Source organism: Natator depressus, chromosome 23 (assembly GCF_965152275.1).
Source record: "Natator depressus isolate rNatDep1 chromosome 23, rNatDep2.hap1, whole genome shotgun sequence".
In the NCBI taxonomy this organism is placed as follows: domain Eukaryota; kingdom Metazoa; phylum Chordata; order Testudines; family Cheloniidae; genus Natator; species Natator depressus.
The window spans coordinates 20,720,299-20,741,535 of NC_134256.1; the positions used below are offsets into that span (position 1 = coordinate 20,720,299).

Genomic DNA, 21,237 nt, shown 5'->3' on the forward strand with positions numbered 1-21,237 from the left:
TCGTTTCAGCAGTTAATTCCCCTCACTGTTCAGTTTGCTGGGGAACTGGGGGTCAGCATGGAGTCTGAGGACACAGCACCTCCTACTGCATGCTGCAGGCCATTGCCCCCTACTGCATCCCCAACACTACTACTGTAGCTGTTCCTTTGAGGCCTCCCAGCCAGCTACCGAGCAGGCCTCACCTGGCTTGACTTTTGAACTCTACCAGGATCAAAGCACAAGGTTAATTGGGCTTGCCAGATCAATGCGAGGCTGTCCTTCCCCCTACCTGCTGGATTTCTTCTATCTCCATGCAGAGTGGCTGTGCAGGAAGCTGACGGTGGGGTTTAAGCTCGTGGGGCAGCTCCTTCGGCAGCCTGTATAAACACAGTCAGTTCTCTTTCTTCCAGCCTCTGCATTCAGTTGTCTAACGTCTGGGATATCCTTGCTTTTCATATAAATATCCAACCCGCTTTGAATTGTACTAAATTCTTGGCCCCAGCGGAATCATGTGGCTATGAGTTCCACAGTCTATTCCCCTGTAGTTAGAGGTCAGCTCATGGCCAGACTCAGGTGGGTTTATAGTTCTTCCAGAGCTCTTGGCTATTTATTTTTTAATCTTTACCATTTGAAGTCTGGATGGTTTAATTACAGTTAAGGCCAATGAAATTTCCAGCAATCGGCTCTGAATTCAAAATTGCAGGGCAGGGAGGGTCTTTATGTTCACTGTTTGCACAGCAGCGAGCACAGTAGGGCTGGCACAGAAAGAGGGTGCTGCTTGCCTTACGTCAACAGTGGCAGACTTGGGGACTACGCGGCCTCTGGCCAATTTGCCTCCTGGGCCGCCGAGCTCTTTTTGCTAGCTATCTGCAAGGGATTTCACTCTATCATATGGTGCCTGGGACACTGCATGAACATGACAATGATAAGCCAGGTGCGACACGCCTGTGCCGCGGTGACTTTTCCATCACTGACTGCTGTGATCCGAGAGCAGTTTGCATCATCAAAAATGGGCCCTGGGTGTCCCAGGGGGGAAAACACCCACCCAATTGTTAGCAGCATGGGAGCAGCACCAATGCCCTATGGGACCAGATCAGCAAGAGCTAGCTAAACAGCCACGAGAAGGATTATCATCCTCCGATGGGGAATCTGAGACAGAGAGAGATGAGGGTAATTGTGGCAGAGTTGGGAACGACGCCAGATCTCCTGAGTTCAGTACCTTAACCACAGTCCTTCATAACTGAGCCTTTATTATTGTCAATGCAACTGGGCAGGGCCAGAGAAGAGCTCAGAAACCTGGTTCTCTGGGGTCGTCTGGATCTCCCATCCCCAGTGCGGGAGAGTGGCTAAGCAAACTGAGCTGTCTCCCTGCCCCCAACATTTCTTCCTGTGGCGTCCAAGCCCCACAGCTTCCTCCTGAGCATGAGGCAGGAAGAGAGCTTGCTCAAACCTCATGCCTCACCTCTGCACAGAGTGGAGCATCTACAGTGTTCACACGGACTGGTGAGAGACAATTGCTGGATAAAGATCACCAGAGAGTATGGCTGGGAGGAGTGTTTCTGCCTGCACCAGGTAGCCTGTGGATCAGGGCCCTTTCCAAGCAGATGCAGCCTAGCTTGCAGCCTCCAGTGAAATTTGTCCTGTCCCCAGCCTGGCCCTTGGGAGACCTGTGTCTCTCTCGCACCGGTGCCACATGACCCAGTTTTATATCGGGAGCTGGGGTCTGAGCTGGGAAGAGGTGAGGTCAGTGCAGAGGTCCCAGCAGGGAGCTCACATTACACATCTGCCCTGGGCTTTAGCAAGGAGGGGAGCTGAATTCAGACTAGCTCTGGGGAAGAGGCTACAGGGAACAATCCTGCCCCACCCTACGGGGCAGGGGATGGGCTAGACAGGAAATGTGGGTTTCAGAGCTGTCCCTAGGCTGGGTATAGGGCTGCCAAGTTTGGTTGGACATATTCCTGGAGGTTTCATCACATGACATAATCTCTAATTAAAGATTAACCTTTAATTCCTGAAGACTCCAGGGCAATCCTGGAAAATTGGCAACCCTAGCTGGTTTTTTGGGGCCAGCATCCTAGCCCTGTGAGAGCAGCCCAAGCTCCCCTTTCCATTTGCCTGATGCTCTCTACTCCTCCTCCCACCTTTCTGACACCCCTGCCAAAGAATGACCAGTGCCCTGACCCCTCCCCTGCAAATTGTTAAAGCCATCCCATATCGCAGTAAGGGCGAGCAGTACATGCATTACATTATGGTTCCATATATAAAGGGCGTGTAGAGGTTTTAACAAATGGCTAACCCGTCGTTAGAGCCCCGCAGTGCAGGAAGTGCCTTAGAACGGTCCATAACGCCTTGCGCTGAGGGGCTTAGAACCGCCTCTAACCCATGCTGCTCCTGTCCGCCACATGTTTATTAGATCTAGTGATCGCTGATTCATCCTTTATAAAGGTAGCCCTGGTACACAGCATGACAGGGCAAGGCCCCGGTCACACAGTGTGCACAAACCCCCAGGGAGTTTTGCTACTTATCTAATCTAGGTCTGTCCGTCTAACTGCCAGTCACTGGTTCTCATTCTGCCATTCTCCGTGAGATTAAAGAGCCCTTTAATACCCACGATTTTCTCCCTAGACACTGTAATCAAGCCGCCTCTTGTCCTTCTTTTTGGATACACTAAACAGATTGAGCTCCTTGCATCTCTCACTGTAAGGCGTTGTTTTCCCCAGCTCTTGAATTATTTCTGTAGCTCTTCTCTGCACCCCCTCCAATTTTGCAACATCTTTTTTAAAATAAGGACATCAGAACTGGATGCAGGGTTCTCGTTTCATCTCACCGTCACTCAGAGCACATGAGAAGGGATTCCTGAAACGAGCCTCTCGCTCCCGGCTGAGCTAGGGCAGATACTCGGTCTTGATTAAAAGACTGATGGAGAGACCCGCCCGTCCCGAGGTGAACTGTTCCACTGGTTAATTACACCCTGTTAAAAATCTGCATCTCACTTCTAGTCTGAATTTGTCTGCTTCAGCTTCCATCCATTGGCTCTGGAGTGAGCTAACCTAACCTACAAATTTCAGAGTAACAGCTGTGTTAGTCTGTATTCGCAAAAAGAAAAAGGAGTACTTGTGGCACCTTAGAGACTAACCAATTTATTTGAGCATAAGCTTTTGTGAGCTACAGCTCACTTCATCGGATGCATACTGTGGAAAGTACACAAGATCTTTTTATACACACAAAGCATGAAAAAATGGGTGTTTAACATGCTTTGTGTGTATAAAAAGATCTTGTGTACTTTCCACGGTATGCATCCGATGAAGTGAGCTGTAGCTCACAAAAGCTTATGCTCAAATAAATTGGTTAGTCTCTAAGGTGCCACAAGTACTCCTTTTCTTCTAACCTACAGAGTGCGTGTGTGTGTCTGCCCTCATTAGACAGACACAGAGACAGATTAGATGGGATAGTTTCTGGCTCAGGGAATAAACCATGATTTCATCGGCCTGAGGTTCCCTTCTGAGCAGGTTATTCCAGGACTGTCCCTGCTGCCCTCGGAAGCAGCTGGCTGCCGGAGGAGACAGGGGACAGAGTGCTGGCCTTGCAATGCACATGCAGTGTGGACAGTGCTCGCCAGGCACCCTTTGGGGGAGCCAGTGGCATGGCGCCGTGTATGAACTGCAGCCCAGAAGCAACCCCCAACACTGAGCGGGAAGCTGCAAGCATCGGACTGCACGGTGTGTGCTGCAGAGCCCCACAACGCAGCTCCTGCCTTACTGCTTCAGGGATTGCAGGGTGCCCCCTAAGCGCTACTCTCAGTAATATCCATGCTCCGGTGGCCCCACGGGACTCAGCTGTGGCACAGAATAACCAGGGAATAAGGCTCTCTCAGCTACACGCCCTCGTACCCCTCTCCTCCAGCCCACCACTTGGGGCTGCTACTCAAGTGGCTGTGCCCTGGGGGGTGGTCTGTCAGGAATCAGGACCTGTAGCAGGCTGATGGGTGGGAGGGGTCAGTAAACCAGCTCAGCCCAGCAGCTGTTTGGTGACTGTGATAGCTCCTGCTTGTCCCCAGCCCTGGACCCAGCCCTGCTCCTATTTCACCTCCATCCAGGTAACCCGGCTCTGACCGCGGCTCCAATTCCTGACTTCGGCTCTGACCCTTGGCTCGGGCACCTGGCCTCTGACTCCTGCTCTGACCGCCCACACCCTGGGCACTGACATTCTCCCTGCCCTTCGTGCCAGCCTGGCTGGTGTACAGACAATTAACAGAGCTGGGTACCTAGGAGGGGCTGCTCAGAAGGACTTACATGGCCAGGTCTTCGGTGGTTTGGCACAGCTGCTCCTGCAGCTGGCTTGTTTCCAGTCTCAGGTCCTGTGGAGGAAGGACAGATCCTCTGGAGTTTCCTCTGCCATATAAGCCGTGTTCTCCCAAACCACCCAGCTCATCAGGTGTTCCTACAGCCAACGGGCCTAGTTCTCCATTACACTTGCACCTCTCTTGGTGGCCCTGGCACAGTAAAGGTCCTTAAAGTGGGGCAGAAATGGCCCTCTAGAAACTCCCCACTGTGCAAGGAATATAACTGCTCTCCCCTCAGCCCCTGGCATAGGGGGCCAGTGGGGGCATGGCTGGAGCACACAGCATTGTGGCTGTTCTCTGCTACCCAAGCCCCACAGGAGCCAGATTGAAGGCATGGCCAGAGGGGACCATAGGCTTTAAGTTAGAGCAGCCCTGAGGTCACTCTAACCTGTGCCAGGGCCCCCTATCCACAGCCCTGGAATACAAGGAGTGCAAAGATGGCTTAAAGCCACCTTAACCTGCCCCTCCCACACTCACCCCCCTGCTCTGGTGCAGGAGCAAAGTAACTGAGATTCAGGCCAGCCGAATTTAGGGATCTCCTGGGAGTCCTGGGTCATTGAATCTAGTCCCTACAGGCCACCCCGTTGTACCATAAACTTATCAAGCTCCATCATCAGATTATTGTTTGTCCCCACCACTCCTACTGGGAGGCTGTTGTGGAAACTCCCTGCTCTCATGGTTAGAAACCAGCTTCTAATTTCCAGCTGAAACTCAACCCTGGCCAGTTTATCGCCATTTGTTGAACTCAGGTGACCAGCACTGGACCCAGGATGCTGGATGAGGTCCCACCGGTGCCTTGCACAATGGCGTGAATACTTCTTGGGGCCGTTTGACTTAGGACACCTGTCTCCTCCATGGTCCACTGCTCCAGGAGGAGGATACAGAGAGAGCACATGGGGCTGGGCAGGGAGGATCCAGGCTCTTTGGTGAATCAGGTGGAGAGGCCAACGGAGCAGATGGGCAGGACCCTTCACTACCTGCACCATGGTCCTGTACTCCGCCAGCATCGCTGTCAGTTCTTCGGCACGGTTTGTTTTCTGCAAAAAGCCCAAAAAAACCAGCTTTGCCCCTTCTGTCATGGTGACAAAGGGGGCTCTGACAGATTATCCCTGAGTGGCTGCTTATTAGACACAGGTCTAGCTTTGAGCTTAATTTTGAGTCTGCAGCGACACCTGCTGGTTGTCATGAGCACCGACAGCACACCCAGAACCACGATTTGCATAGGTTTTAAGGCCAGAGGGACCATTGTATTCATCTAACCAGACGTCCCACATGACACAGGCCAGAGAACTTCACCTGCATCGAGCCCCATAACTTCTGCTGGCTGAAAGTTTAAAGGGAGCTGTACACAGCACACATCAGTGACATTAATAACACCTGCTCTTACCGAGGGTTTTTCATCGCTAGATCTCAAAGCGCTTTACAAAGGAGGTTAGTATCATTACACCCACTGTACAGGTGGGGAAACTGAGTCACAGAATGGTGAAGTGACTAATTCAAGGTCACTTAGCAGGCCAACAGTCAAGCCAGGAATAGAACCCGGGTTTGCTGAGGGCCAGTCCAGCGAAACAGACAAACAAGAGGATGGACAGAAAGGAAAATTCAGTACTAGAAACAACACCAAGCACGCTGTTCTCAGTCACATACCGATTGCTCACCTCAGTAAGGGCAGTGTCTTTGCAGGAGAGGAGAGTTTCATATTCACAGAGCTGGGCCTAGAGAAAGGAAATATGTGCTTCACCCTTAGCCTGTCATCAAAGATCTCAAAATGCCTGAAATTCACTGGTAAACTTTCAAACCCCAGTGGGAAAGCGGGGTAGCATAGGATCACAGAAATGTAGGACTGGAAGTCCCCACGTCCAGTCCCCTGCATGATGGCATTAATCCCATTTTGCAGCAAGGGAAACAGAGGCATGGAGTGGGGAAAGAGATGTGTTCCCCCAAGATAACACAAAAAATCAATGGCAGAGTTAGGAATAGAACCCAGGTGTCCTGACGTCCACTCAGATGCTATAAGCCACTACATGATACAGGCCAAAATGCTGTTTTCCCACCCCACGGGAAATTCCAAAATTTTAAAATGAAAACCAGAAATCTCATCATTTTTCACAAAACGAAATATTCCCAAAAATGTTCAGATATTTTATGTGAAAATAATTTAGCACAGAATAGTCCAAATGGAACTTTTTAATAATTTCCTGTTGAAAGCGAGACAATCTCGCAAACCATTTAGATTTTGTCATATCAGCATTTTCTATTGGAAAATTTTTGACCCACTCTGCTTAACAGCTAGGAGGACTTGTAGAGGTGCAAAAGTCTTTGCTGGGCTACGCACGCTTGCTTGCAAGCTACACAAGGAAGCCAACAGAAGCTGTGGGTTCTCAGCACTGTTGAGGAGGAGGTACTTAGAGCCTAGCAACTGATAGGTGACACACATGTTTACATTGGTTGTTAGTACCTTCAGATCTGCCTTCTCAGCAACCAGCCCTGCAACCTTCTGCTTCACTCTGTCTCTCTCTGTGAGCAGCTTCCTGTTCTGTAAAGCAGCCACAGGTCAAGCTTAGTGTTAATTAGCAAACCATATCAAAGAGAAATGAGAAGAGAGCTCTCTAGCTGCTCCCCTGGCCCCTTCACCAATGAAATGCAGCCGCTGCTGGGATGGGACGGGATGCACAAGCAGCTTAAGGGTGCACAGCAGCTTAGCACAGGAAGTGAAAATGAATTCCACATCCAGCTGAAACTACAGCAGCAATTAAGGCAGTTTACATGCAGTTAGGCCCAGATCTACCATGGACTTCAGTGGACGTTAGGACCCTAAATATCTCTGAGGATCTGGATTTTGGACACACTGAAACCTGATCAGGACACCGGGGTTAATAATTCCTGCTCATATTAAAAAATGCCAGGCCACAAGGGGTCAGAAGCAGTTTTGCATCTGCCCAGAAAGATGGCAGCTGCAGCAACACAGCGCCCCCTCCTGCTGCTGCTCTGGGGCCCTGGAGTCAGCACTTATGCTGCAGAGTGTCCCCTCGGAGTCCCCTGCCCCCTAGCTCAACACTGGAACACTGGAATAATAGATGTTGAAGCCAGAAGGGACTATTCGGATAATATAGCTTGACCTCCGGCAGAAACACTGAGTATTTTACCCAGAAATTCCCACCTCCCGCCCCATATCTAGTGGTTGAGATAGAATGTCTCTTTCAGAAAGACATCCAGTCTTGATTTAAAGACTCGAAGTCCTAAAGAATCTGCCCTACCCCTTGGTAAATTATTGCAATGTCTAATAATCCTCACTCTTAACATTGCACACCTTGTTTCCAGCCTGAATGTATCTAGCCTCAGCTTCCAGCCCCTGGATTCTGCTCCGCCTTTGTCTGCTACATTAAGGCGCTTTCTAGGTACTTACAGACCTCTTAGTCACCTCTTCACCTTCTCTGTGATGAGCTAAGGAGACTGTATTTCATTGCAAGGCAGATTTTCCAGACCTCCTCTGTGCTCTTTCCCAATTCACTACTGACTCAGAGCGGAGACCATCTCCCACTGAGTCACCCACACTGCCTCCTCCGTGTTTCTTGCTGATTTGGCATTAAAGTACACACATGGTTAACTTCCCAAAGACAGCTCCAAACTTTTGCTACTCTCCAGAGCCCTCCTCACCTCCTCTTGAAGACAGTCCACTTGTAGAGAGAGGCACAGTTGTTCCTTCTCCTATAAGTTTAAAAAACAAACCAAACATGGACCTAAGCTGTATCCCCCAGAGTTTACCTATGACGTAACTCAAGTAATGGCCATGTCTTGGTTCAATAAATTGAAGTAACTGGGCTGCCGGTGTTATTTGTTATCAACACACATTTATTTTTACTTCCCCCCGCAATCCAGGTGGTTAATTTGCATCAAGAGCTGAGTGCCCCATGACAGCTGTGCCACACCGAGAAACCACTCATGGCTGCAGCAGATGGGAACTTTGAAATGCCCATGGGTTTAAAGAAAGACAACAAAAACGTAAGTGAACTCAGTGCTGGCGAAAAGCACCAGATTGACGGGCTGAAATCCTCTGTTTATCCCACAAAACGGGCACACTATGGGCAGTCGCCGGGAAAACTTTTTGCTCTCCCACATGCTGCCCCCTGCTGATTTTCCTCCCACTGCACTGCTGGGTTATCAGTTGGTGTAAATCAGCACACATCTGCCAATCCACCCCACCTAAGAATCAGGCCCTAGGAGTTAGAGACCATTCACGCCTAGATCTCTTTGCTACCGGGACCCAGGTGTGACAGTGGGTTTATAACACAAAGGACTGTTCTGCTAGGAAGGACGCTGAGCCCCATCAACTTGTTACATGTTTGAGAGGGATGTGTCGGTTTCACATGGTCACCTTCTGAGGCTCTCAGCAAAGAGAAGGCAAGGAAATTGAGGTTTTCTTGGGTGGTTACATGATCATAGCCCTGCAAGTGGGCAAACAGATGCAGAGAGAGTGCGTGACTTGTGCAAAGTCACATGGTAAATCAGCTGCAATTTCAGGTAGCAAACCCAGAAGTCCCAGCTCCCAGCCCTCCCTGCTCTAACCTGACTCTCCCCCACCCCGCGAGGCAGTGATAGAACCCAGGAGTCTTAGCCCCACTACTCTAGCCACTAGGAAATACTGCTTCCCCAGTGATATCAGGCTATCTGCCTGAACTCCTAGCCAGGGAAATGTTGCTGAAACAAAGACTCACAAGCACCTACCAGCTGCCGGGCTTGTGAGTAAAGTTTGCCCTTCTCCTCTTCCAGACTTTTTGCAACAGCTTTCAGGTCTTCTAGTTCGTTAGCCACTGATTTAGCCTGTTCCAGGGCCTGTTGCGTGCTACCAAGGAGAGCAGCCAGTTAGGAGAGGCCAGTAATTCAAAGCCTCTTAATTAGCAATGGTCAAAATAGCCTGAGATAACTGCAGTGCAGGGCCAAGTGTCACTGAATAAGATGTCTGAGTTTCTGTGGAAGCCTTAGGAGTTGCAATGGTTGAGGTAAATGATGGATGTATTCGTTATTACTCTTTGTATTTCAGTAGTCCCTAGAGGCCCAGTTGTCGACCAGGGCCCCAATGTGCTAGGCACTGTACAAATCGAGCAACAAGACGGTCCCTGCCCCAAAGAGCTTCTAATCTGAGCAATGAATACAGCTACTAAATTCCCCTGCAAAAAAACACACAGCGGCTACTCAGTTTAAAATATCCAGCGCCCAGAAGGGGGAAATTGCTGAAGCCTCGTGAAATAACGAAAAAATAATAACAACCCCAGACCGAGCGCTTCACCTGCCATTTAAATTCACCCACTCAGGAATGGAACATGGAGGCCGTGTCTGAGCACACAGCAAGGCTGCACAACACCTGGGCACGGAAAGGCAAAGTGAATCCTGTACCTGGTCCACACACCTCAGGCAGGGGAATTTAGGGAGGCAGAATGGAATTAGCCAGGTTGGGATGTAGCCAGCAACACCTGGGAGAGCATGCCGTATCCTGCAGTGAGCATGCCTCAGGGTCTCAGAGACTATGAGCAATCAGCATGCTTCATGTAGGCCTCACCCTATCACCTCCAAACAACACACTGGAGAAGTGGGACCAGCACTGACTGCCAGGGAGAGCGCCCCCTGTTCAGCCCCCGCCCAGCTCCCTTCAGCACGGGGCCCTTAGCACCGCACTGGGGCCAGCACTGCCTGCCTGAGGAGAACACCCCTTACTGAGTGTCCCATACAGCTCCCTGAAGCACACTGCCCCCTAGAGCTGTGTCAGCGCTAAACCAGAGAGGGGGACAGTGCCCCTCAGCCTGCTCCCTGCAACCCCCCCCCGGCTGCCTCCCGTCCCACTCACCTTCTCAGTCTGCCTTGCAGCTGGGAGATCTCTTCGGTGAGGCGGGAGTTGAGTTCCTCAGCTGCCTCGATGGTCCTCTGCAGCTTGGCATTCTGCATGGCCAACTTTTTGTTGCCATACTCCAGGTCTTCAATGCTGTTCATCAAGGCGGCAGCCTCTTCCCTTGGAGACCACCATGAATGAGGGCAAGGGGGCAGTCGGTAGGGAGATCTCTCCTCACTTGCACTACTGTGACGCCGCACAGCATCACTCACTCAACCCCAGCCTCCAGACCACAGGCCCAGCACTGATCGGGGACGCATTCAGCCGCTGAGCCTGAGATTTTTGTCTTAGCCCACTAGGAAATGGACTGGAACACCTCCACCCCATATCACACCCGACTGGATGGTGATCAGATGGCATTGCCTACAGGCTGGCAAAGGAGACCTGGATCGGCAGCACCTGGTAAGATCCACCGGTTTATCTTGTTCAGCACCAGACACTTCAGAGACTCCGAGAGGGAAAGTGACCAAATTACCACCACAGGAAAAATGATGACCACCTAGTATCCCCCTCCTGACGCTCCACAGTGGTCCATCTAATCCAGCATCCCACGTTCTGCTGCGCTGGATCACTTGCCAGTGAGCAGTGCAGCTCACACTAGTGATCAATCTAAGCCAGTGTACGGTTTCTAACAATGGCTGGTGCTGGCTGGTTGGGAGAAGGGCGTGATTGTGACTCCCCAGTAATGCATCTCATTACTGAACACTGCACACCTAGGAGGGTTATCCCCTCCTGACTCCCTGAAGCATGTGAATGGTCCTTGTAACGTTCGTCCGAGGTAGAGGCCCTGTGGCTGCTGTTCGCAGATAGTAAAGCATCTAATCCTTTTCTGGAAACTTACACAGGTATGAGCCTGTAATACCCTACAGCATGGGTTAGTTACATCCCAGCCTTCCTGATTTGGCTGACTATGGGAAGTTAGTACTTACGAGTTTACACAGCTGACGTCCCCGCCATATCCCTCTAACTGAGCAGCACTAGAGACAGGCCTCCTCCTCCTTCCTGAAGAGGAAAAACAGAGAGCAATGTCAGGGCCACAGCCTTACCATGGGTTTCTGGTCGTGATGCTTGTGGCTGCCAGGAGTAGGAAAAGAGAATGGCAACCTGAAGATCTATATCGAATTATGCCCAGGAACACCTGCTCAGTGGCTCCCACTAACCGGCCAGGAGGTGTATTAAACTCAGGAATAAGTTATAACTGATGTTTAAGAGTCTCTCTCTTGTCTGTGAAAGGCCACTGGCCTCTCCTGGGCTCACTGGAGATGTGCCATGGGAGGATGTCACAGCTTCTGTGCTGTGCCAGGAGTAGGGGCATGTAAAGGTGGCTGAATGCTATGTCTGTGTTTCCCCAATCCTGGGGCTATCCAGACAGCACTTGAGTCCTCAGCATAAGGTAGAGCAGCCCAGAGGTTGTTTTAACTTACCTGTGGCTGCTGGCAGCCCTTAGAGGTTGTGAGAGTGGCTGGGATAACTGGAATGCAGAGATACTCTGGCCACATCCCCGCTTTCCTGTGCCAGAGGCTGGGGAGAAAGACCTGGCGTGGCAGGCCTACTCAGTCTGTCCTTCTACAAAGCCCTCTGTATAACCTACACTCTTATATCACTGCAGTTTCTGAGTGCATCAAAACTGTCAGAGCAACGAGGAAGTGAGGGCAGAGAAAGAGACTTAGGACTAGATCCTCAAAAGCATTTTGACCCATTGGAGTCCAGACTCCTGGGTTCAGTCCCATCATCTGAAGATGCCCTAAGAACTCCCAGGTAGCCAATTCAGCTAGCTTTCTGGCTGCTTTGCAGAAGCCCAGAACTGGGCCCCAGAAGACCCTGAATCACACGTCTTCACATACGCAGACAAACCCAATCAGACACAACCCTTCTGCCCTATAAGCTAATCAAGCTCTTTCTCCTACAGACCAGGCAGAAAGAGAGAGACTGCTGTTGATTATTCTATTTATAAACCCTCAGGAGGCGCTCAGATGCTACAGCGACAGAGGGGCTATGCAAGGATTAATTATGAGCGTATTTCAAAACCTGGGTGGTTTCCTGTGTCCCCAGCAGAAAGGGCAAGGACAGACGCCTCAGTCAGGCCAATCAGTAGCACAGGAGGTTGTATTACCGAACCGTCTATACTTAGAATTAAATACACTGTCTTTTTTTTATTATCCCTTTCAGCACAACTTACCAGATGGCCACAGGCACATATTGTACACAAACTTGTCTCGCTCCTTCGTGGTGTCTAATCCCCTGGATGAAACATAAATGAATAGTTATAATTCCCACTTTATCGCCATCCGTACGAAATGAATCGTGTGCTCTGTGCATATCAGGTGACTTTTCGCTATTCACCACCCACTTCTTAATAAACACAAGGATGAAAATAGTTCCTCAGGTTTAGTGGTGAGTGTTGTACCATGCTGTAATTAAGGCAGGATGGTCGCTTAATTAGTCAGGGGTAAGAAACAGCTGGGTCTCTTTAATGATTAAAGTCAGAAAAGCTATGCATGCAACAGGTGAGCCTTAGGGTTGTCCTAGATAAAGCTGTGATAGAAAGGCCCAGAGAAGGGTTATATTATGCATTTCACCTGGCTGTTTCGTTAGAAGGGAACAGAGCTAATAAATATTAATATTGATAATGAGACCTGATTCTGGAAGCCTTTTTTTTTGTTTGTTAAAGACTAAGAGGCATGTATGACATATTTCAGAGTAACAGCCGTGTTAGTCTGTATTCGCAAAAAGAAAAGGAGTACTTGTGGCACCTTAGAGACTAACCAATTTATTTGAGCATGAGCTTTCGTGAGCTACAGCTCACTTCATCGGATGCATACTGTGGAAACTGCACAGGATGCATCCGATGAAGTGAGCTGTAGCTCACGAAAGCTTATGCTCAAATAAATTGGTTAGTCTCTAAGGTGCCACAAGTCCTCCTTTTCTTTTTACATATGACATAGATACACAGCTGGACAGCACAGGGAGTGGATTCTTACAGCAGTGAGGTTCTCTGATAAGAGAAAAGGAGTACTTGTGGCACCTTAGCGACTAACAAATTTATTGAGTCTCTAAGGTGCCACAAGTACTCCTTTTCCTTTTGCGAATACAGACTAACACGGCTGCTACTCTGAAGCCTGATAAGAGAAAGGAACTCCTAGGACAACTCTGGGAGATGTATATCAAGTCTCCGCAGGAGTGTAGGAGTCAGGACTCCTGGGTCCCAACTCTTGGAGAGAATATAGACTATGAGGGCAGAGTAGGACTCCTGGGTTCTATTTGCTGCTCTGCGGTGTTATGTTGTCTAGGAAGTTAGAGCAGGAGGGAATGGGAGTCAGGACTCCTGGGTTCCAATGAGTTCCTGTGTAACCCTGGAAGGCCAAGCCACTTGGCAGATGCAGATCGGTGCATAGCAGGATTTTCACAAGGCCTTAGGTGCTGAATACCCATTCATTTCCATTTTTTTTAAAGTACCTTTGAACATCTGGACTTTTACCTGTCTGTGCCTCAGTTTCTCTTTCTGTGGATGAAAATCTTACCCTCTCTCGCTGTGGGGTTGTGACACCTAAGCCACGGATGTTCCTAAATTATCTACTCACCCATCCTGCCGACAATCTGCAATCCAGTTCTTCATAACGGCATGGAAGGTCGGTAAATCCACAGCGACACCCCTCTCTTCTGGGTCCAGCATTTTGTAAAGCAACTGCAGTTTCCCTTCCTCACAGCTTTGCCCTGTCACAGACTGTAAGTACTCGATAATATGGAAAACAGGCACTTGTCCTGCAATCAGAAATTCAGACACACCAATAATCACCCCCTGGCAAACCAAGAACATTGCTAGAGATGGAAGGTTCGTCTTGTGATTACAGTGATGGCCTGGGAGTTTGGAGATCAGTGGAATCAATGGGAGGGAGGCCCAGATCCTCAAAGGGATTTAGGTGTTTGAGTTGCTGGAATCCCTGTGTAGTTGACAATGGATTTGTGCATTGTCCTAAATCCACATCAAGGGACCTAAATAAAGTGACTTTTTTCAAAGTGACCCACTGAGGTCAATGCAACCTCTGATTAACAGGTGGGGCCACCTCTGCTGCAGCTACATGGTAATCTATGCCCCTTCTGCTTCATAGCAATATAGCCCCCACCCCTGCCTCAGGAAGTTGACCATGCAGTCTGCTGTCTGCTTTCAGCTCAGCCTTGTTAACTCCTAGGAGAGTGGAAGATCCCAGGTACAGGACACTAGGACGCAAGATGGTTTTTTCAAAGGTCTTGAGAATGGGAGGTAGGTGAAGGGGCTGGAATTTGCCATCTGAATGCTCATTGGCTTCCACAAAGGAGCCGTTGAATCTAACGCACAGTTGATTTCCTGGTAGCATTAAAGTGGCTGGGACTCTGCCAGGGCTGTGCATTTCCAGCTGACATTAGAAAGCTTTCTACCTGTTTGTTCCAGGTCACAGGCTTCAAACGTGCAGGTCAGGACGTGCTCCTCGGAGCATCGGCTCTTGCTGCTGATGGCAGTGCTCTCCCATGACTCTAGTAAGGAAGAGGAGGAGAGATGTAACATTTACAAGCTAAGAACATAAGAACGGCCAAGCTGGGTCAGCCCAATGGTCCATTTAGCCCAGTAACCTGTCTTTGACAGTGACCAATGCCAGACGCTTCAGAGGGAATGAAAAGAACAAGGCAATTATCGAATGATCCATCCCCTGTCCACCAGTCCCAGCTTCTGGCAGTCAGAGGTTCAGGGACACCCAGAGCATGGGGTTGTGTGCCTAACTATCTTGGCTAATAGCCATTGATGGACCTACCCTCCATAAACTTATCTAATTCTTTTTTGAACCCAGTTATACTTTTGGCCTACACAACATCCCCTGGCAATGAGTTCCACTGGCTGACTGTGCATCACATGAAGAAGTACTTCTTTCTGTTTGTTTTAAACCTGCTGCTTATTCATTTCATTGTGTGACCGCTGGTTTTGTGTCATGTGAAGGGGGAAATAACACTTCCCTTCACTTTCTCCACACCATTCCTGATATTATAGACCTCTGTCGCAGTGACTCTCAGAAACTTTTTTACTGGTGATCCCTTTCACATAGCAAGCCTCTGAATGCAACCCCTCTTATAAATTAAAAACACTGTTTTATATATTTAATACCATTATAAATGCTGGAGGCAAAGCAGGGTTTGGGGTGGAGGTTGTAACCAGAACTGGACACAATAATCTAGTTGTGGGTGTGCCATGGCACTATGATATTTTCTATCTATCAATCCCTTCCCTAATGGTTTCTAACACACCGTGAGCCGCTGCACATGGAGCGAATGTTTCTGGAGAACTTAATGTCTGGTTCCAGACCTAATTACCCGTAAGCAAAATCTCCCCCATTCCGGACTGTCCTATGATCCCAGTACTGTGCTGTGGGATAGTGGACAACTGGCCTTTGTGATTACGCTATAAGGAACAATCCTGACCTGTCTGAGGGGGCAGGAAGGTGGGGAACGGTCTCCCAGGAATCTAATACTATAGGTTTTATCCCTGCACTAACTTTTAAGATGCCATGATTCAAATACACACCAAAAAAATCTCATGCTTATGCCCAGGGATATCAACAGACCAAATTCTGCTTATACCAGCCCACATCTGGACTAATTCCTCGGACTTAAATTGAGTTACTCGGGATTTATGTTGACGTAACTGAGGGCAGAACTTGGCCTGACAGGTCAAATCACAGGATGTGACTAAGAGGAGAATTGAGTTCACAAAGACTGATATGTGTAGCCATAGTATATTATGTATGTATGTATCTTTCCATCTCCATACACTCCCCCACAGCCCATCTATCTGTCATACAGCAACCACCACAGTACCCAAGCATTCTTTGATCTCTTACCCTAACAACTTGGAATAACCAAGTCAGCATCCATACTCTGTACTAAAGCAAGCCCTACTGAGCAGCGTGGTGGGAGGCAGCTGTGTGGAACAGGATGACTCATCCACCTCTGTGACTTACCTTAATTCAAATAAAACCCAGGCTGCTCCCCTATGCACCCTACAAAGACAGCATCAGCGTTCTTTTAACTTGCTGGAGGATTCTCTGCTCCTTGAAGTCTTTAAACCATGATTTGAGGACTTCAATAGCTCAGACGTAGGTGAGAGGTTTATCGCAGGAGTGGGTGGGTGAGATTCTGTGGCCTGCGTTGTGCAGGTCAGACTAGATGATCATAATGGTCCCTTCTGACCTTAATATCTATGAGTCCCTCTGGCGTGAAATCATAGCACTTAGTGCTAGTCAAGGTACAGAGCCCCTTCCATGAACTCTCCCAGCCTTATAGCAAATGTGCTCCTTGCTTTTCCTCTTCACACTTAAGCTCACACAGAAAGGCCTCAATCCTGAAATCCAGTCTGCACCACTGTGGCTCCTGTACTGACCTGACTGCAGAATCAGACCCTAACCTGGGAGGCAGCAAGATCTAGCAGGCCGAGCACCAGGCTAGGGCTTCTGAACACCTGGGTTCTACCCGCGTCTTGCTCTTCAACCTTGGGCAAGTTAACAGTGTTGACAGTGAATTTGTCATCTGTAGGTTTCAGAGCCAACAACCCATTTGGAGGAATGGGGCGGATCTCGTCTCTAAGAGATACTAAGATCAGAAGGGACGATTATGATCATCTAGTCCGACCTCCTGCACAACGCAGGCCACAGAATCTCACCCACCCACTCCTGCGAAAAACCTCTCACCTATGTCTGAGCTATTGAAGTCCTCAAATCGTGGTTTAAAGACTTCAAGGAGCAGCGAATCCTCCAGCAAGTGATCCGTGCCCCATGCTACAGAAGAAGGTGTCCTCTAGATGCTTACAAATTGATTGTTTAATGATTTGTTCTAGTATCTTTTCAAGTATTGAAGTTAGGCTGACTGGTCTATAATTCTCCAGGTCCTCTGTTCCTCTTATTGCTGCAGAATCAGGCAGGCCATACTGCTCACTTGACACTTGGGTCACGTTTTCAAGGTCATATTTGCAACGTGGGCCCCCATTCAGCAAAGCACTTAAGCACCCTCTGGGTGCCACTTCCTTAGCTCATAGGGTAGCATTAAAGAATGTGTAACTGCAGTAATGGGGGAAACAGAGTAGACAGACAGACCCCATAAAGGGCGCTACATACCCTCTGAGGACTGGACCATGGGCAATTCTGCAACTGCTGCAAGGTTAGACGTGGTCTCCATGTTCACTGGCTGACCTGTTTCCCCACAGCAGCTGGCTTCATCTGAGATCCAGGGGGAAGCGTCCCCCTGTGGGGAAAGCATGTCTCCCGAGGCCATGTCTCCCATCACCTTAGCTGGCCCTGCAATAAAACAGACAGCGTGATGCCCTCCAAGCAAGCTCTCTGCTGGGAATGGGGTAAACTGCAGCAGATTGATTGATCTAATTAAATTAGATGAGAAGAGAAGCTAGGACGAGTGGGTGGCGAGGGACTCCCGGGCCTAGACTGACGGGCTGGCTGTATGGGTTAGCCACTGGGTTAGCTGAATTGGTGTATTTACACCAGTACAGCCAGACCCTCAGATTACCCACGGGTGTATCTAGAAGCAGGTGTAGCTAGGGTTTTATCCCAGTGATGCCATCAGAACTTGGCCCCAAACTGTGTTCGCTTTTGGAAGAGGTCTCAGGGGAACCCCACCCATGCTCAGAATGGAAACTGTCTTGTTTAATCAACTGGGGCATCCATCAACCAGAGGAGCAGAGGGAGGGCAATGTGGGGGTCAAGACACCCCCCACGCCCATTTAAAGCATATTTGTGGAGTTATCTGGGTCTGCCCTCCCTACCCGGGGAGGGATGGAGGGAGGGGATGGATTTAGGGTAGACAGCCTATCTGAGGGAGGTATTTGGGAGTGGTGCTGAAAGAAAGAGAAGGGGGGGACAATTGTACCAGGGCCCTGAGCTCAAGGCAGACCCCAAAAGTCTGTAAAAATGGGGTGAAATGGGATATGATGAACCAATGGGCCAGGTGACTTGGGGGACGTTATCTGGGATGTCTGGCCTACATGAGGGTGTATTTAGGGAGAATGGGTTTTATTCTGAATTGGCCACTGGCCTGCTGGGTGACCTTCAGCATGTCCCTGCCTCAGCTCGTGCCACGGTTTTCCCATGTGGAGCTAATGATACCAACCTCTTTTGTGGTTTTCAGGGGGCAGTTGGTCTGTGGGGGTTCTCTGGGGTTGGCGTGACTGTAAGGGGGCAAGCTGGGGATTTGGGGTTGGGTGGTTTACGGGGGCCATTGGTCTGTGGGGTTCTCTGGGGTTGGCGTGAGGGTTGGGGACAAGGCAGGGACTGTGGGGGAGGGTATCATATCTGTGGCTGGGCACGGGCTCCCTGAGGGAGGGCGATTGGCACCAAGGGCTCTGTCTGGGGGCTGTTGGCGCAGGCACTTTGCCGTGGGATGCTCCCTGTGGGTTTACTGGGGGGAAGGATTTAAAGTTCCTCCAACATTTATTCCCCCCTCCCCACATTAGCTGGGGTGGACTTGTGGGAGTACCTCATCGTCACTCCCTCCCCCCCTCTAACCCAGGGCAGCCATCTCCCTGTGGCTGAGGGGACAGGCTGCCCTCGGAGGGGGCGGGGCGAGGACGCAAGGGAGAGGGAGGGGGAGGGGGCGGAGCGCGGCGCGAGGCAGTTGCTGCCGGCGCGCGCGCGCCTCAGGACGCTGCCGCCCCTCCACGAAAAAGGCGGGAAACCTGGGGCGGGAGCAACGGTCGCGGCTCGAGCCCCTTCGGCTCGGTGGGGGAGGGGCGGGTCTATGTCAACAGTGACTTATGGGGGGTCCCCCCAGATAAACCAGGCTACTCACCCCCCACATGCATTAAATAGAGGAGGGGTGAGAGGCTGCCCCCCCGTCATGGGCAGGGCACCCCCAATGAGGGACCCCCCAGAAAAGTGGGCCCCACACACAGGTGAAACAAACACTGACAGGCTGCAAGCAGCGTGGCGAGCAGGCAGCCCCCCTTCATATGAGAAGGGAACCCCAAAACGGGCTGGGGCTGAGGGACAGCTCTGGGGCTTTTCACCTGTGGCTCTCAAAGCATGTTACCAATGAGCAGTATCATGAGCCCCACAGATGGGGAAACTGAGGCACGGAGAGGCAAAATGACTTGCCCTGGGTCAGACAGAACTCAGATCTCCTGAGGGTCTAGCCACTAGGCTACGCAGCCTCTTAAAGATGCTTATTTCAACCATCTCGGGGGTGCAGGGGGGCTTTCTCCTTTGAGGGTTGGGAGGCTACCAGCAGGAGCGGAAATCACAATGGCAATTTAGGGTGAGGTCAGAGGTCACAGCAACAAAATGACCCCTTGAGAGCCCATGAATGGCTGGCCTCCCCCTAAATTAGCATCTCCCCCAAAAGAAGGTGGATTCATTCCCCTAATCCACATGAAATAAATAGGCCACGCTGGGCAAGGAGCTGTCATGCAACTGTGACCTATGGTCCATGGACATCCCCAAATGAGGGGCTCCCCCCCATACTAAAGGGAATTAACTTTTCCCACATAAAATGAAGTCAATGTGCAGTACTTCGGGCCATAAGGTGAACAACATGGCATCCCTGTGGCAACATGACCTTTGACCTTGCAGGCAGCCCCCCCCCTTACAAATGACACCACCCCCTCCGCCCCTAGAGAAGAAAAGTGGATTAATTCTCCTACATACCTCAGATAAACTTTCCATATTACAAGTCATGAATAGCAAGGCAGGGAGTGCCATTATGCCAATATGACCTCTGCCCACATGGTGGCCCATCCACCCCATAATGCTTTCCCCGGTAAAATTAATTCTCCACGCCACCCACCAAAAAAGTACCATATGCGGCAAGACACAGGTCCAATCATGCCCTCTATCCCCCCCACACCCCAAAACACCCTGAAAATGGATAGCTTTGTGCCCCAGGAGACCATCCAATCCCCACCTGCTTCCAAACTTCAATGGAAAGTGGCTGTAAAAGGGGGTAACTGGGCGGGGAAGGGTGTCTGTATGACCTTGGCCTAGCCCTGGAAGAATGGACAGCAAGGGATGCCAAGACATGTAATGGGCATGGAGTTGTGTAACCATTCAAAGCCTTCGCCCCTGACGTACTTGCACAAATGGACAGCATGGGATGCCAAGACATGTAATGGGCATGGAGTTGTGTAAGCATTCAAAGCCTTCACACCTGACATACTTGCACAAACAAGACAGGCATGAACGACAGCTGTCCCTTCACCAATACATTTCACACTCTGTAGAGACCTCTTCCAAGTGTGTGTGGGGATTTCAAACTGGGCCTGGTGACAGTTTAACGAGCACCAATAGTTTTTGTGGCGGCAGCCACTCGGTCCTCAGATCTGGGCTGAGAACTGCCTCCAGCGATCAGAGGGTTGAGTCACTTCTCTGATCTAGGGCAAAAGGCTTCACAATCCAAACTCTGAGGTGGTTAATAATCATTTCCGTACGCAGTGGTTTAGGACAGGAAGTGGAGAGTAACACTCCCACTTTTGATGCAATAGCAGTGACAACATTTACAAGAAGCCGAATGGAATTGCCCACAGCTAAAATTGCACCAGCAGCCGAGAGTTACTCTTGCAAAAAGTGCCATGGAATCGCTAATGAGCATCAGCACTTCAGTTTTGTTCCCACACACCCTTTGTGTAGCTTGTGCATCTGAGCAGCAGGTGGCAGGCAGAAGTGGCACTATAATGAATTCCACCACAACTACACACATAATGAAACCAGAAGTCCCAAAATCCAGCCTTGATTATAGATCTCCTACAAGTAGGAGCAGCAGGTGCCTGATCTTTCTCTCCCACAAAACCCACATGCATTCCCTCTCTCTGGCACGTACACACACCATCTGATCTCACGCAAAAACACTACATTACAGTAGAGCTGTAACAATACGAAAAACGTGAATATAGGCCCCAAACAGAGCTAGATCCAATAGGACGTTGTGCAGATGAATTAAAGCAGCCCAGGATTTTATATAGATTGCTGTACAAAACAGGATTCAAGCCCCCTGAAGCAATCAAAACCAC

General features: G+C 50.0%; 1 protein-coding gene across 1 annotated transcript in view; it reads right to left on the reverse strand.

The window, feature by feature from the left end:
* Positions 1 to 18,806, reverse strand: part of KASH5 (KASH domain containing 5) — a 28,318-nt gene extending 9,512 nt beyond the window's left edge. Inside the window, exons 1-14 of the mRNA XM_074937791.1 lie at positions 18,714 to 18,806; positions 17,342 to 17,521; positions 14,622 to 14,717; positions 13,787 to 13,967; positions 12,385 to 12,446; positions 11,135 to 11,207; positions 10,164 to 10,325; positions 9,047 to 9,164; positions 7,979 to 8,029; positions 6,780 to 6,857; positions 5,980 to 6,036; positions 5,299 to 5,358; positions 4,272 to 4,336; positions 269 to 356 (exon numbers count right to left, since the gene is read on the reverse strand). Of these exons, the coding sequence (XP_074793892.1) occupies positions 269 to 356; positions 4,272 to 4,336; positions 5,299 to 5,358; positions 5,980 to 6,036; positions 6,780 to 6,857; positions 7,979 to 8,029; positions 9,047 to 9,164; positions 10,164 to 10,325; positions 11,135 to 11,207; positions 12,385 to 12,446; positions 13,787 to 13,967; positions 14,622 to 14,717; positions 17,342 to 17,507 (1,257 nt within the window). The 5' untranslated portion in view covers positions 17,508 to 17,521; positions 18,714 to 18,806. The remainder of the gene's footprint in view (positions 1 to 268; positions 357 to 4,271; positions 4,337 to 5,298; positions 5,359 to 5,979; positions 6,037 to 6,779; positions 6,858 to 7,978; positions 8,030 to 9,046; positions 9,165 to 10,163; positions 10,326 to 11,134; positions 11,208 to 12,384; positions 12,447 to 13,786; positions 13,968 to 14,621; positions 14,718 to 17,341; positions 17,522 to 18,713) is intronic.
* Between the last annotated feature and the right edge of the window lie 2,431 nt (positions 18,807 to 21,237).